The following is a 14,231-nucleotide window of genomic DNA, read 5'->3' as shown; positions in this document are numbered from 1 at the left end:
TACAGATTGTCCTACATACACTTACTATTCTAAATTTTTGATTATTAGCTGTACTCCTGCCTGGAAAATCCCATGGATGGAGGAGCCTGGTAGGCTGCAGTCCATGGGGTCGCTGAGGGTCGGGCACAACTTGAGCGACTTCACTTTCACTTTTCACTTTCATGCATTGGAGAAGGAAATGGCAGCCCACTCCGGTGTTCTTGCCTGGAGAATCCCAGGGACGGCGGAGCCTGGTGGGCTGCCGTCTATGGGGTCACACAGAGTCGGACACGACTGCAGTGACTTAGCAGCAGCAATAAGAGGTAATCATAAAATAAAAAATATTTTTTGTATAATTCCTAAACATTTCTAAAAACAGCCAACATTTCAGCTAAAGGCAAACTTCATACTTAGAAAAATTTCTTAGGTAATATGTATAGGTATTTTTAAATACAGGGAAATATAGATTTAAATACAGGATAATATAGATAACCCCTGCTTTTACCCTGGCAGGCAGATTCCCATCCATTGCACCACTAGGGAAGTCCCCTTTTATTCTTAAAAAAAAAAACTAAAAGCTATATACAGTATAACAATATTTAAGGAAAATTTAAAATATAGAAAAATACATTCACCAACCTAAAACCTATTTTTAGATTTTATTTTTACACATCTGTGGTTCTAGCAAACACACAATTGCAGTCTTTTTCAAAGGTGGATGTTCTTTAGAAGAGGACACAAACGGTTAACAGTTATTTACTGTCTTGGTAAGAATTACATTAATGAGCCAGGTTTGTTTTTCTCTTAGCAGCTGGTGATAATCAGAGCACTAAAAGGGAAGATTATTTAAGAAGTAGGGGAGCAGTGTGAGACTTTGGCACATGGCAGCAAGTGACCATTAGTTCTTTTGGAGTGGGATGCTGATGGGGTTGGATTATCAGAGGTAGATCAAGTAAGACAGTTCTCAAGTAGTTGGCTCCAAAGATAAATTTTGTCAGGCATATAAAGTGTATACATACACACACACACTTTATTTTACATCAGAGGGATCATACCATGCCTACTTTTTTTTTCATTTAGATATCCACAATGCTCTTCCATGTGAATGCTTTATTCTTTGACGTATGGTGCTCACTAGGGCTTCCAAGGTGGCTCTGTGATAAAGAATCCGCCTGACAGTGCAGGAGACGCAAGAGATACGGGTTTGATCCCTGGGTCGGGAAGATTTCCCTGGAGAAAGAAATGGCAATTCACTCCAGTATTCTTGTTTGGGAAATCCCATGGACAGAGGAGCCTGGCGGGCTACAGCCCATAGGGTTGCAGAAAGAGTCAGACATGAGTTAGCAACTAAACAATTCATTGTGGCTTTGGATCATCACTATTGACCGATGCTAAAGCTGAGGCTGCAGTATTTTGGCCATCTGATGCTAACAGACAACTCATTGGAAAGGTCCTTGATGCTGGGAAAGATTGAGGGTAGAAGGAGAAGAGGGCGTCAGAGGATGAGGTGGCTGGATGGCATCAGCAATGCAATGAACATGAACGTGGGCATACTCTGGGAGATGGTGAGGGACAGGGAGGCGGGCCTGCTGCAGTCCATGGGGTCACGAAGAGTCGGACACAACTAGGCAACTGAACAACAACGATGGATCATCACTGATGAACATTTACATAGCTTCATTCTGCTCGTTTAGAAATGTGTGATTACCTGCAACGTACCCAACATTGTGAACGTTGGAAAATATGGAACAAATTCCCTTCCTCACTAGGAATTTAGTATCCAGTTGTAGTGACATGACCTTAGGCACAAACACTGGGAAACAATTTAAATGGATGGGAATATATTATACAAACTGTAATTTACCTACTTTTATGTTTTTTCCTTCCTGCTTCCTCACTCTGCTCACTCAGCTCTTACTCTTTCCATTCTTGAATTTTAAAAAAGGGAGAGGTTTCTTTTTTCTTAAAACTCTCTCCCTGCCCCACCTACGTTTACTTTCTTTTTCATCTTGAAAATGTCATCTGTGGTAGTTGATTCATAAAGTGCTGTGTAGGCTTTTTACATATACTGAGAGCTGTCTCTCTTCATTTATTAATTCAGTACATGCTGTGAGCAGCCCTGTGCCAAGGCACTAGGAATGCAACAGTAAATGAGCCATGGTCCAGAAACCCTTTCTGTCTAATTGGGCAAGTAGGGGAAGATAAATAGGTATATTCAAAAGAGTGCGGCAGGTACTCTGACCTAGTAAACACAGGTGGTACAGGAAGTCCTGGCAGTTTGGCAAATAATTGGTGAATAGGCTACAAAATCCAGTCTGGGATGCGGGGGACAGGGCAGGATTAGAGAAGGTGTCCTGAAGTGCTAGTTTCTTAGTTTACACCTAAAGAACAAGTAAGAGTTAGCAGACAAGGGGAAGAAGAAAGACTTTTAAAAAAACTGTTATTGTGGGACTTCCCTGGTGGTCCAGTGGTTAAGACTCCCTGCTCCCAGAGCAGGAGGCCCAGGTTCAGTCCCTGGTGGGGAAACTAGATTCCACAAGCTCCAGGTATTAATAAGACCCGGCACAGCCAAATAAATAAATCTTTTTTAAAAACTGTTATTTAAACTGTTACTGTAGTGTGTATAATATACATTTGGTAATATGCACAAACCCAAATAATTTTAATATACATATACACACCCTTGTAATCACCACCCAAATAAAAGTATAGAACATTTCTAGCACCTCTGAGGGCACCCTTGTGGCCTCTCCCAGTCTGAACTCCTTTCCACTAGATAACCATTATTTTAATTTCTATTACAATCGATTGACTTTTTTCTGTTCCTGATAACATAAATGTAATCATACAGTATTTATACTTTTGTCTTTGGCTTTTCTTTCTTTCCATTTACATCTGTAAAATTCATCCATGAGGTGTGAAATAATCTTGTACATGTTTTTTAATGGTCAAATGAGTTCATCTCTCTTAGAAGATACACACTTAGCAGAAGTTGAATTGCTGTGTCATAGGGTGTGTGTGTGTTAAGTCGCTCAGTCGTGTCCAACTCCTTGCAACCCCATGGACTATAGCACAGCAGGCCTCCCTGTCTATAGAATTCTCCAGGCAAGAACACTGGAGTGGATTGCTATTGTCTTCTCCAGAGGTGTCATAAGGTAGGTGGATATTTTTCAAAGGATTTTACCAACTTAGACTCCCATCAGCAATGTATGAGAGTTCCAGTTGCACCACTGTCTTGCTAACTTATTATCGTTCCTTTTAATTTTAGGTATTCTGTTGGGTATATAGTGCTGTCTCATTGTGGTTTTAATTTGTTTCCCTGTGGAATTTTTATGTTGAACACCTGTTCATAAACTTATTGGCCAGTTCGAAATTCTCACTCGAGAAGTGCCTGTTCAATGAATATTCAGGGTTGATTTCCCTTAGGATAGACTGGTTCGATCTCCTTGCGGTCTAAGGGACTCTCAAGAGTCTTCTCCAGCACCACTGTTATTTTATTGTATGTTGTTTTTCTATGAAAGACATTGCAGGCAAAAGAAATATTTAGAGCATGGGGCTGCTTGGAGTATAGGAGCAAGGTGGGAAGGAGGTGTAGAGAGCTAATGTCATCACTGCTTTGCAAAGAAACTTAGAGAAGCTAAACAACTGCCCAAGTAAGTGGCAGAGCCAGGATTTGAATGCAGGCTCCCATGTCTGTGCCTTTTTTTTTTTCCCCCAGCTTTATTGAAGTATAATTGACAACATGTTAATGTATTCAGAATGTCACAATGTGATGAATGATAAGAGTGTATACATTGTGAAAGGATTCTCACCAAGTTAATTAACACATCCATTACCTCACATGTTTACCTTTTTTTTTTCTTTTCAATGTTTGTTCTCTTAACCACTGTGATATACCTTCTGTATCAGTCATAAGATCTTAGGGGGAAAGAAACCTTAGCAATTATCTGTTCTGATCTTTTCAAGTTTTTTCTTTTTGAAAGACAATTAAAATATTTTTGTTTTATCATGGTAAAATGTACATAACGTAAAAGTTGCCATCTTAACCATTTTTAAGTGTACAGTTCAGTGGCATTAAGTATATCACATTGTTATACAACCATCACCACTATCCATTTCTACAAAATTTTTTTTCGTTTTTTTTTTTTTTTAGAAATAATTGACATACAATCACTGTATAAGTTTAACGCATACAGCATGGTGGTTTAATTTACATATATTGTGAAATGACTACCACAATAGGTTCAGCTAACCTTCACCCTCTCTTATTGATACAATAAAAAGAATAAAGGAAAAAATTCTCCTTGTGAAAAGAACTCTTAGGATTTACTCTCAACAGTTTTGCTGTATATCATCACAACAGTTAGCTGTATTCATTATGTTATCCATTACATCCCTAGTATGTATTTTATCTTATATCTAGAAGTTTGTGGCTTTTGTCTCCAGAACTTTTTAATCATATCATATTAAAACTCTACTAACGCATATATATGGAATTTAGAAAGATGGTAACAATAACCCTGTGTACGAGACAGCAAAAGAGACACTGATGTATAGATCAGTCTTGTGGACTCTGTGGGAGAGGGAGAGGGTGGGGAGATTTGGGAGAATGGCATTGAAACATGTGTAATATCATGTATGAGACGAGTCGCCAGTCCAGGTTCGATGCACGATGCTGGATGCTTGGGGCTGGTGCACTGGGACAGCCCAGAGGGAGGGTATGGGGAGGGAGGAGGGAGGAGGGTTCAGGATGGGGAGCACGGGTATACCTGTGGCAGATTCATTTCGATGTTGGGCAAAACTAATACAATATTGTAAAGTTTAAAAATAAAATAAAATAAAAACTATTTCACATGAAAAAATAAATAAATAAATAAATAAAACTCTGTACCTGTTAAATAATTCCCCAACCTCCTCGCCCCACAGCCCTGGTAACCACCATTGTTGTTCAATTGCTCAGTCGTGTCTGATTCTTTGAGAACCCATGGACTGCAGCACGCCAGGCTTCCCTGTCCTTCACTGTCTCTCAGAGTTTGCTCAAACTCATGACCACTGAGTCAGTGATGCCATCCAACCATCTCATCCTCTTTCGCCCCCTTCTCCTCTTGCTCTCAATCTTTCCCAGCATCAGGGTCTTTTCCAGTGAGTCAGTTCTTTGCATCAGGTGCCTAAAGTATCAGAGCTTCACTTTAGCATCAGTCCTTCCAATGAATATTCAGGGTTGATTTCCCTTAGGATTGACTGGTTTGATCTCCTTGCAGTCCAAGGGACTCTCAAGAGTCTTCTCCAGCACCACAGTTTGTAAGCATCATTTTTTCAGCACTCAGCCTTCTTTATGGTCCAGCTCTCACATCTGCACATGACTACCAGAGAAACCATAACTTTGACTATATAGAGCTTTGTCAACAAAGTGATTTCTCTGCTTTGCAATATGCTGTTTAGGTTTGTCATAGCTTTTCTTCCAAGAAGCGGGCGTCTTAATTTCCTGGCTGCAGTCACTGTCCTCAGTGATTTTGGAGCCCAAGAAAATAAAGTCTGTCACTGTTTGCATTTTTCCCCCCATCTATTTGCCATGAAGCGATGTGATCGGATGCCATGATTTTTGTTTTTGAATGTTCAGTTTTAAGCCAACTTCTTCACTGTCCTCTTGCACCTTCATCAAGAAGCTCTTTAGTTCCTTTTTGCTTTTTGTCATTAGGGTGGTGTCATCTGCCTCCCTGGGTTACTGATATTTCTCCCAGCAGTCTTGATTCCAGCTTTTGTGAGTCATCCAGCCTGGCATTTCACATGAAACACTCTCAATATAAGTTAAATAAGCAGGGTGACAGTATACAGCCTTGACATACTCCTTTCCCAATTTTGAACCAGTCCGTTGTTCCATGTCCAGGTCTAACTGATGCTTCTTGACCTGAATACAGGCTTCAGGAGACAGGCAAGATGGTCTGAGATTCCCATCTCTTCAAGAATTTTCCACAATTTATCATAATCCACACAGTCAAAGGCTTTAACATAGTCATTGAAGCAGATGTTTTTCTGGAATTTCCTTGTTTTGTCTATGATCCCATGGATGTTGGAAATTTGATCTTTGGTTCCTCTGCCTTTTCTAAACCCAGCTTGTACGTCTGGAAGGTCTCGGTTCACATACTGCTGAAACCTAGCTTGAAGGATTTTGAGCATTAGCTTGCTAGCATGTGAAATGAGTGCAACTGTGGTAGTTTGAACATTCTTTGGCATTGCCCCTCGTTGGGATTGGAATGAAAACTGACCTTTCCCAGTCCTGTAGTTATTGCTGAGTTTTCCAAATTTTCTGGCATATTGAGTGTAGCACTTTAAGAACATCATCTTTTAGCATTTGAAATAACCACTGATATAGCTTGTTAAATAAACTGTCCTAGGTACCTTGTATAAGAAGAATCAAAAAATATTTGTAGTTTTGCTTTTGTTCACCTAGCATAATGTCTGCAAGGATTGTCGATATTGTGGCATTTGTTTTTCTTTTCTTCTCTTACGTCCTTCCCTCTTTTCTTTTTTATTAATAGCTGTTTGAATGGGAGTGAATAGGAAAAGGAGTACATCAAGGCTGTATATTGTCACCCTGCTTATTTAACTTATATGCAGAGTACATCATGAGAAACGCTGGGCTGGAAGAACCACAAGCTGGAATCAAGATTGCCGGGAGAAATATCAATAACCTCAGATATGCAGATGACACCACCCTTACGGTAGAAAGTGAAGAAGAACTAAAGAGACTCTTGATGAAAGTAAAAAAGGAGAGTGAAAAAGTTGGCTTAAAGCTCAACATTCAGAAAATGAAGATCATGGCCTCTGGTCCCATCTCTTCATGGGAAATAGATGGGGAAACAGTGGAAACAGTGGCTGACTTTATTTTTTTGGGCTCCAAAATCACTGCAGATGGTGATTGCAGCCATGAAATTAAAAGACGCTTACTCCTTGGAAGGAAAGTTATGACCAATCTAGACAGCATATTAAAAAGCAGAGACATTATTTTGTCAACAAAGGTCCATCTAGTCAAGGCTATGATTTTTCCAGTGGTCATGTATGGATGTGAGAGTTGGCCTATAAAGAAAGCTGAGCGCAGAAGAATTGATGCTTTTGAGCTGTGGTGTTGGAGAAGACTCTTGAGAATGCCTTGGACTGCAAGGAGATCCAACCAGTCCATCCTAAAGGAGATCAGTCCTGGGTGTTCGTTGGAGGGACTGATGTTGAAACTGAAACTCCAGTACCTTGGCCACCTGATGAGAAGAGATGACTCATTTGAAAAGACCCTGATGCTGGGAAAGATTGAGGGCAGGAGGAGAAGGGGATGACAGAGGATGAGATGGTTGGATGGCATCACGGACACAATGGACATAGGTTTGGATGGACTCCAGGAGTTGGTGATGGACAGGGAGGCCTGGCGTGCTGCGGTTCATGGGGTCGCAAAGAGTTGGACACAACTGAGTGACTGAACTGAACTGAATGGGAGTGAAGTATTTTGATTACATTTCTCTAATGATTAGTGATATTGAGCATCTTTTCATGTGCTTATTGACACATCTTCTTTGCAGAATGTCTACTCATTTTTCACTCTGATTGTTTTTCTTGTTGTTTCATTTTAGGAGTTTTGTGTGTATTGTAGATGTTAATTCTTTATCAGATAGATAGGTGATTTTCCCATTCTGTGAGTTGCCTTTTGATGTGAGTTGTCTATTAATGTCCTTTGATGCACAAACTTTTAAAATTTTGAAGAAGCTCAATTTGTCTATTTTTAATTTTGTTGCCTGTGCTTTTGGTGTCATATCCAATAAGTCATTGCCAAGTCCAATTCAATGAAGCTTTTCCTGTATGTTTTCTTCTGAGTTTTTTTTTTTTTTTTCCACTTTAGGTCTTACAGTTAGATCTTTGATTCATTTTGAGTTTATTTTTGGATATGGTTTTAGGTAAGAATTCAAATTCATTCTTTCACATTTAAATATCCAGTTTTCTCAACACCATTTGTTGAAATGACTGCCCTTTCCCTATTGAATAGTCTTTGCATCCTTGTCGAAAATCATTTGGCCATATCTGCGAAGATCTCTAGACTCTGTCTTCTCTTGGTCTGTATGTTGTCTCTATGCCAGTACCACATTGTTTTGAAGCTTTGTAGTTAAGTTTGAAATTAGAAAGTTTGAGTCTTCCAGCTTTGTTCTTTTTCAAGATTGTTTTGGCTATTTGAGCTTCCTTGAGCTTCCATATGAATTTTAGGATGGATTTTCTATTTCTGCAAAAAAATCATTGAAATTTTGATAGGAGTTGCATTAAATCTGTAGATCAATATAGTATTTGTATCTTAACAATATTAAGTGTTCCAGTCTATGAACATGGGGTGTCTGTGTGTTTATTTATATCTTCTTTAATTTCTTTCAACAGTGTTTTGTAGTTTTCATTGTACAAGCTTTTCGCCTCTTTCAGCTCAGTTCAGTTCAGTCGCTCAGTCGTGTCTGACTCTTTGTGACCCCACAAATCGCAGCACACCAGGCTTCCCTGTCCATCACCAACTCCCGGAGTTCACTCAAACTCACGTCCCTCGAGTCGGTGATGCCATCCAGCCATCTCATCCTCTGTCGTCCCCTTTTCCTCCTGCCCCCAATCCCTCCCAGCATCAGAGTCTTTTCCAATGAGTCAACTTTTCGCATGAGGTGGCCAAAGTACTGAAGTTTCAGCTTTAGCATCATTCCTTCCAAAGAAATCCCAGGGCTGATCTCCTTTAGAATGGACTGGTTGGATCTCCTTGCAGTCCAAGGGACTCTCAAGAGTCTTCTCCAACACCACAGTTCAAAAGCATCAATTCTTCGGCACTCAGCTTTCTTCACAGTCCAACTCTCACATCCATACATGACCACAGGAAAAACCATAGCCTTGACTAGACGGACCTTTGTTGGCAAAGTAATATCTCTGCTTTTGAATATGCTATCTAGGTTGGTCATAACTTCACCTCTTTAGTTAATTCCTAAATTTGTATTCTTTTTGATGCTGTTGTAAATGAAATTGTTTCACGATTTCTTTTTCAGATTTTCATTCTTAGTGTACAGAAATAAAAATGATTTTTGTGTTTTTGTTTTGTATTGAAATTTACTGGGTTTTTTTCGTTCTGACAGTAGTGTGTGGAACCTTTGTATCTACATATGAGACTTTGTCATCTGCAGATAGTGATAAATTTACTTCTTCTTTTCCAGTTTTGGTGCTTTTTTTTTTTCTTGCTTAATTTCCCAGATAGAGTTTCTGATCCTGTGCTGAATTCAAGTGGCTGAAGTGGGCATCCTTTTTTGTTCTTTAAGCTTTCATTTTATAGATGTGGAAATATAGGCCCAGAGAGGGGCATTTACTCACCCAAAGTTACACAGCAAGTTCATAGCGAAGTAGGAACTGGTACCCAAATCTCAACTTCTGGTCCACTGTCCTTTCCTTTATATTTGTGTTGTTGTTTAGTCACTAAGTCGTGTCCAACTTTTTTGAGACCCCATGAACTATAGCTCACCAGGCTCCTCTGTCCATGGGATTTCCCAGTCAAAAATACTGGAGTGGGTTGCCATTTCCTTCTCCATGGAATCTTCCCAACCCAGGGATCAAACATCCATCTCCTGCATTGGCAGGCAGGTTCTTTACCACTGAGCCACCAGGGAAGCCTTTTCTTTATTTTGGGTTGCCAAAATTAGGGATTGCTTGTTATGGAAAGGAGGCAACATCAGTCTCTTATTTATTCTATGTTCACTTAGAATATTTTCATATCAGTTATTCATAATAAATAATAGTCTTGAGAAATTTTAGTATTATGGGGTTTTCTGCTATTTTGATGTCACTCTGATCCTTTTCATCTAATGTACGTAACTTAAATGTTTGCTTATGTTTCAGAATGTCATTATTTTTCTTTGTATTTCTTCAGCGCAGTTACAATTGGAACTGATATGTTGGAATTGGACTGCCATATCACAAAAGATGAGCAAGTTGTAGTGTCACATGATGAGAACCTAAAGAGATCAACAGGGATCAATGTAAACATCTCTGATCTCAAGTACTGTGTAAGTTAAATGCATGATAAACTAATAACTAATAGGCATTTTAATAAGATTTTTAAAAACACTAAGTGCCAGATAGCACTTCAGTAAATAAGAAAAAAAGTTAAAGATTAATGAATGTCAAAGGAAACTTAAAAAACTATTCTGACTTCCAGTGAGACTTTGTATTCATTACATACATTTGTGAAGACTTACTTTAATAAATATTTCAACGAAATTACCAAAGTCCTCAAATGTAAAGCTACTGAAGTTCAACTTGTTGCAAATATTCTACAATTTATTTGATTCAGATTATATATATGAACTAGTTTTAGTCTTTGGGAATAGGAAAAAACCCTTTAAAAATCTGATTTTAGTAGTTTATATGCTCATTATAGTAAACTGATAAATGGAAGAAAAACAAAGCTTAATTCTACCACCTGAAGAAAACTTCTGTCAACAGGAAGCTATCTTTGTATATACTCTGAATGTTTTTTACATGGTTGTGTTCTCATTGTGTATTATTTATATTGTATTTTTAAACACTTTAACATTATGGCATGACGTACATTTTTTTCCTTTTTTTTAATAGACTTTTATTCTTTAGAACAGTTATATCCGCACAAAACTAATCAGAATATGTAGAGATTTCCCAAATCCTTCCTGACCTAGCACAGGTACAGCCTCCCTCGACTATCAGCATCCTGCTCCATAGTGGCGCATTTGTTACACTGACACATCGTCACCACCCAGAGTTCATAGCTTGCATTAGGATTCACTCTCCATGTTGCATATTCTGCAGGCGTTGATATGACATACATGAAAATAACTTGTATCCACTAATATAATGTTATACAGCATAGTTTCCCTGTCCTAAAAATTCTCTGTGCTCTAGCTATTCATCCTTCCTGCTCCTCAGCCCCTGACAATGACTGGTCTTTTTATTGTCTCCATAGTTTTGTTTTTTCCAAAGTATCATATAGTTGGAATCATACAGTATTTAGCCTTTTCAGATTCTATGCTTATTTTTCATAAACATTTCAAATGACTGAAGTTATTATACTGAGTGGATATATTGTTATTTTTAACCATTCCAGTTTGTTGGGTATTTGAATTAGTTCTGCTTTCACCATTAGGAATAACATTGCCCTGAACATCTATTTATATGTATGTAAAGATAAAGTTTTGTAAAGATAAAATTTTCTGTATATTTCAAATTATTTCCTGGTACTTCGCTGGTGGTCCAGTGGTTAAGACTTCAGCTTCCAATGCAGAGAGTGTGGGTTCAATCCCTGATTGGAAAGCTGGCATCCTACATGCCTTGCAGCCAAAAAAACTAATATTGAACCGATATTGTAACAAATCAATAAAGACTTTAAAAATAGTCCACATTTAAAAAAAATTTTTTTTAATAAAAAATTTATTTCACCAAATTAGTTCTCAGGCTTCCCTGGCAGCTCAGAGAGTAAAGAATCTCCTATAATGCAGGAGACCTGGGTTTGATCCCGGATTGGGAAGATCCCCTGGAGAAGGAAATGGCAACCCACTCTAGTATACTTGCCTGGAGAATTCCATGGACAGAGGAGCCTGACAGGCTATAGTACATGGGGTTGCAGAGAGTCAGACATGACTGAGCGACTAATGCACACACACAAATTAACTTTCAGCAGGGAAATTATTGGATAAAAAATTAGGAATATTGTAGTTATGGGTTTTTTGGGCCATGTGACTTGTGAGATCCTAGTTCCCTGACCAGTGATTGAACCCAGGACCTCAAGGCAGAAACACAGAGTCCTAACCAGTGGGAGCACCAGGGAATCCCCGATAGTTTCTTAATATATATGGAAAGTTGCTGTTGCCAGCTTGGATTTTTAAAGTGTTTAGAAGACTTTTTCTATCTGATACTAAAAGAATTTCCATTTTGCCACACCCTTACCATTTGGGGCACTATAATTAAACAAAGAATTTCCTGATTTGCTATATTAAATTTTAATTAGCATTTCCTTATTAATGAGTTTGAAGATTTTTTTCTTTATGATTTTTTTTCCCTTTGAATTGTCTGTTGCTGATATTTTTCTACTGAGATCTTTGTGTATTTATTATTGACAAATGGTTTGTATCAGTACAGATTTCCTGTAGGTCACGAAAGTCAGTAATTATACGGTCAATTTGCTGCTGGGGCTATTCTGCTAAAGAGTTTACTATATAAACATTTGTAGATTTCATTTTTGTCTTTTTCAAAGAAGCAAATCTTTATGTCTTAATGTAAGATGCTAAAATACGTTTTATTTTTTGAGAGTTAACTTTTTTCAATCATATCTTTTAAAGGAACTCCCACCTTACCTTGGCAAACTGGATGTCTCATTTCAAAAAGGTAATAATTTACATTTGCAGACAAAATGCTTACACTAGCATATTCATTTATGAATATACTAAGTGTATTCATTTATGCTGAGAATTAGAAATACATGTGTAGTAATTTATGATAAGAAGTGTTAACTAAAAGTCTTCCCTCAAAGCTTGTTTGTACAGGCCTACAAATCTGAAATCTTGATGGATATCTAAACCTGAGATGATGTTGCCCAAAGATTTATTAATGACTCATTCTATCTAAATTTAGTTCATTTAAGTCTGAATATTAATTATGAGAAACTCATATATTATTAGGGATACTTTGCACTTCTAAAGCTTCAAATTCTAGAATATTACTATAACTTGTAGTAAATAATCCATCATAAATAAGAAGAATGAAAAGAAATTAAAGGGACCCCTTTCAGATCCTTGCCGATTCTGTAATTTTTTCATTCTATGTTATTTAGCTACTCCATATTTTGAATCAGTAAAAGAATTCCGTTAGTCGAATAAACCATCCATTTCCTAGTCATCTTCATTTTCTAATCAGCAACATAGTTGTTGTTTTTTTTTCTTTTGAGGGAACATTTCCCACAAAGAGACATGTCCCTTGGTCCAATGTGTTAGTTACATTAGGATGGAAAACACACCACCTCGAGTTACAGGTGCTGAGCTCCCTTCCCTTGACAATCCAACCTCATGTTTTGAGTTGATTCACATGTAACTCAGGAAAACTGCATGATTTCTTGTCATGGTCCTTGGTAAAGCTTGCATATAGTTGAAACCTTGGTTAAATGTCAAGGATCTTGTTGATACTAATTTTCAAGAAGACCTGTAACCACTCTGTGAGCTAAACTTAAAATTGGCCAGTATAATTTCTCCTTGATTGAGAAACCTTGTTGTTGCTGTTGTTCAGTCACTAAGTCATGTCCAACTCTTTGCAACCCCGTGAAGAAACCTTAGAGAGCCAAATAAAAATCAGAAACCTGTTTGCATGGGCTGTCTCTACAGAACGTTTCAATGTGATGTTTGTGGGGGGTTTTTTGACTTGGCCTTCCAAGTAAGTATCATTAAGCTTTTGCTGATTTGATGAAACACCTTTCATTCTTATAATTAGTAGGATTATAACTTGCAGAGCTGTTCAGTACTGGTGTCAGTTGTGGACTTGGAAAAGTTAAGAAAATTTCCTAAGTGAAGTTTTTCCCAAGTTTTCCGTTGTAGAGAGCAAAGCCAAAGCCTCACAAAGTTTATAAGATGCTTTAAGAAAAAAAAAAATTTGTTCCCCTGGTTTTATATATCCCAAATAAGTCATAAAACTTTTGAATGGGAAGAGACCTTTGAAATCATCTAACCCTGTCTCCTCTTGTTACAGAAAGTCAACTGAATCCTAAATGTGTAAATTTCCTTGATTAAGGTCATATAACAAGAAAATGACAGACCTGGGACTTGAAACTAGGTCTTCTCCTTACCAGGCCAGTGTTCAGCTATCTGTACTGCCCCTGTAGCTACAGAGTCTCTTCAAATCGCATGTTAGTAGCAATGCCATGTACTCTCAGATTTAATGATTAACAATAATTATCCTTCATTCATATTGTATTCAAGTAATATCATAATTAGCTTAAAGGCTGTGCCTCACACGTGAGGTTTTTTGTATTTGAAACAGACATATATGGTAGTGTAAAAACTTGACTCAGATTAGGCAGAAAGTTGTTCAGTTTTTTTCCTCTTCTGTTCCCCTGCTGGAACTGTTGTTTTCTTCAAGTACTGGAGGAAGGGAGAGAAAGCAAAAGGGAGAGAGGGAATCAACTCTCAGAGGAATACAGATTTTAGGCCTCTTGCTTTCTTTGTGGTTCACAACTTAAGTGA

General features: G+C 38.0%; 1 protein-coding gene across 2 annotated transcripts in view; it reads left to right on the top strand.

Moving 5' to 3' along the window:
- Positions 1-14,231, top strand: part of GDPD1 (glycerophosphodiester phosphodiesterase domain containing 1) — a 51,212-nt gene that overhangs the window by 20,970 nt on the left and 16,011 nt on the right. Inside the window, exons 1-3 of one of the 2 annotated variants that reach the window (XM_070390584.1) lie at positions 6,903-7,919; positions 9,902-10,037; positions 12,342-12,387. In XM_070390584.1, coding sequence (XP_070246685.1) covers positions 7,825-7,919; positions 9,902-10,037; positions 12,342-12,387 — 277 coding nt within the window. In that variant the 5' untranslated portion in view covers positions 6,903-7,824. Of the gene's footprint in view, positions 1-6,902; positions 7,920-9,901; positions 10,038-12,341; positions 12,388-14,231 lie in introns of those variants that run through there. The other variant, XM_014480460.2, reaches the window with a different exon arrangement.

This window comes from Bos mutus, chromosome 19 (assembly GCF_027580195.1).
Source record: "Bos mutus isolate GX-2022 chromosome 19, NWIPB_WYAK_1.1, whole genome shotgun sequence".
NCBI classification, from domain to species: Eukaryota; Metazoa; Chordata; class Mammalia; order Artiodactyla; family Bovidae; genus Bos; species Bos mutus.
This window is presented reverse-complemented; position numbering and strand designations above follow the sequence as displayed.